The sequence below is a fragment of the Nicotiana tabacum genome, chromosome 19, assembly GCF_000715075.1.
Source record: "Nicotiana tabacum cultivar K326 chromosome 19, ASM71507v2, whole genome shotgun sequence".
Lineage (NCBI taxonomy): Eukaryota > Viridiplantae > Streptophyta > Magnoliopsida > Solanales > Solanaceae > Nicotiana > Nicotiana tabacum.
Window position 1 is genome coordinate 80,139,493 of NC_134098.1, and position 1,963 is coordinate 80,141,455.

Below are 1,963 nucleotides of genomic sequence, written 5' to 3' on the forward strand. Positions count from 1 at the left end.
CTAACCTTTTCTTGAGGTTTTGAATAATCACTTTGTTTGTTGACCCCGCTTGACCATTTGCACTCGGATGATAAGGTGAAGAGATGATCCTCTTTATCTTCACGTCTTCAAGGAACTTTGTAACTTTTGCGCCGATAAACTGCGGCCCATTATCGCGTGCAATCTCTTTTGGTATTCTGAACCTGCAAATTATATTTTTCCATAGGAAGTCGACCACTTCGCGTTCTCCGATCTTCTAATAAGGACCTGCTTCCACCCATTTAGAAAAATAGTCAGTCAAAATTAAAAGAATTTTACCTTTCCGGAAGCCGGTGGTAGTGGTCCAACGATGTCCATCCCCCATTTCATGAATGGCCACGGGGACAGAACCGAATGTAGGGATTCTGCCAGTTGATGTACTACTGGTGTGTAGCGTTGGCACTTATCACATTTTCGTACGAAGTTTTTGGCATCTTACTCCATACGGGGCCGGTAATATCCTGCCCGAACTAATTTTAGCACCAAAGAATCTGCACCTGAGTGGTTGCGGCATATCCCTTCGTGGACTTCTATCATGAAATAGTTAGCTTCTGATGCTCCTAAGCACCAGGCCAACGGGCCTTGAAAGGATTTTCTGTACAATTGGCCTTTCTTGAAGCTATAACGTGCATCTTTGGCGCGTAACACTCTTGATGCTTTGGGGTCTAAGGGCAACTTTCCATGCTCGAGATTATCGATTATTTCGTTTCTCCACTCCCAGACCAAACTAGTCGAATTTACCTCAGAGTAATTTATGTCCAAGGCTGATTTCATCAGCTGTACTACCGTCCCTGATTCTGATCCTTGGATTTCTGTTGATGAGCCCAAATTTGCCAATGCATTTGCTTTCGCGTTATCTTTCCTCGGGATATGAGTTATTGACCATTCTTGGAATCGTGCCAATAAAGCTTGAACCTTTACCACGTATTGTTGTATATGTTCCTCTTTGCTGTCAAAAATTCCATAGACCTGATTTACCACAAACTGTGAAGCTCCGAATGTAATTCCATAGACCAGATTTGTCAAAAATTTCATAGACCTGATTTAAGACTATTCCGAGCCCGAACCCTTTTACGAAGCTCCGTCCGTAAATAAGGTCCAAACTCCAAATTTTGATTCTGACACCATTATTACCTCCTTAGCCGCCAGAGGCAATAGTCCCGGACTGAAATCGACCACAAAGTCAACCAAGAGTTGCGACTTAATTACAGTCCTCGATTTATACTCTATATAGAATTCGCTCATTTCGACGACCCATTTAGCCAATCTACCCAGATCTTGGGTTTCTGAAGGATATTCCTCAAAGGGAAGGTAGTTACCACAACTATCGGGTGACATTAGAAGTATGGCCTTTGTTTCCTAGCGGCGACTACGAGAGCTAAGGCCAGCTTTTCCAGATGTAGGTAGCGAGTTTTTGATCCCGTTAAAATTTTTCTAACGTAATAAATGGGAGATTGCGTACCTTCGTCCTCTCGGACTAAAACTACACTTACCGCAACTTCTGAAATCGTGAGGTAGACTAGTAATGTTTCACCTTTTTTTGGTTTTGAGAGCAACTGAGGGCTTGACAAATATTTCTTCATCTCCTTCAAGGCTTGTTGACACTCTGGTGTCAATTCGAAATTTTGAGTAGTGCGAAGAAGCGATGACATTTTTTCTATGAACGGGAAATGAACTTGCTCAAAGCTGCCAATCTCCCTATGTGCCTGTGGACTTATTTTACATTAGACAATTGATCCGGGATGTCCTCTATGGCCTTGATTTATCTAGATTTACCTCAATTCCCCTTTGTGATACTAGGAATCCTAGGAACTTACCTGAACTTACCCCGAACGCACACTTCTCGGGATTGAGTTTCATATTATGTTCTCTCAGAATGTCGAATGTTTATTGCAATTGTTTCAAGTGGTCACTTGCATTCAAAGACTTAACGACCATATCGTCT

The 1,963-nt window shown here is 42.3% G+C and overlaps 1 protein-coding gene across 1 annotated transcript; it reads right to left on the bottom strand.

Moving 5' to 3' along the window:
* Positions 1-453: 453 nt before the first annotated feature.
* On the bottom strand, positions 454-1,053 carry LOC142173563 (uncharacterized). Its single transcript, XM_075239177.1, has one exon. The coding sequence runs from the start codon at positions 1,051-1,053 to the stop codon at positions 454-456; it is 600 nt and encodes a 199-aa protein (XP_075095278.1).
* Between the last annotated feature and the right edge of the window lie 910 nt (positions 1,054-1,963).

Excerpts from the sequence above, each read along its gene's own strand:
- LOC142173563 (XM_075239177.1), bottom strand. The coding sequence starts at position 1,053 with ATGAAATTTTTGACAAATCTGGTCTATGGAATTACATTCGGAGCTTCA.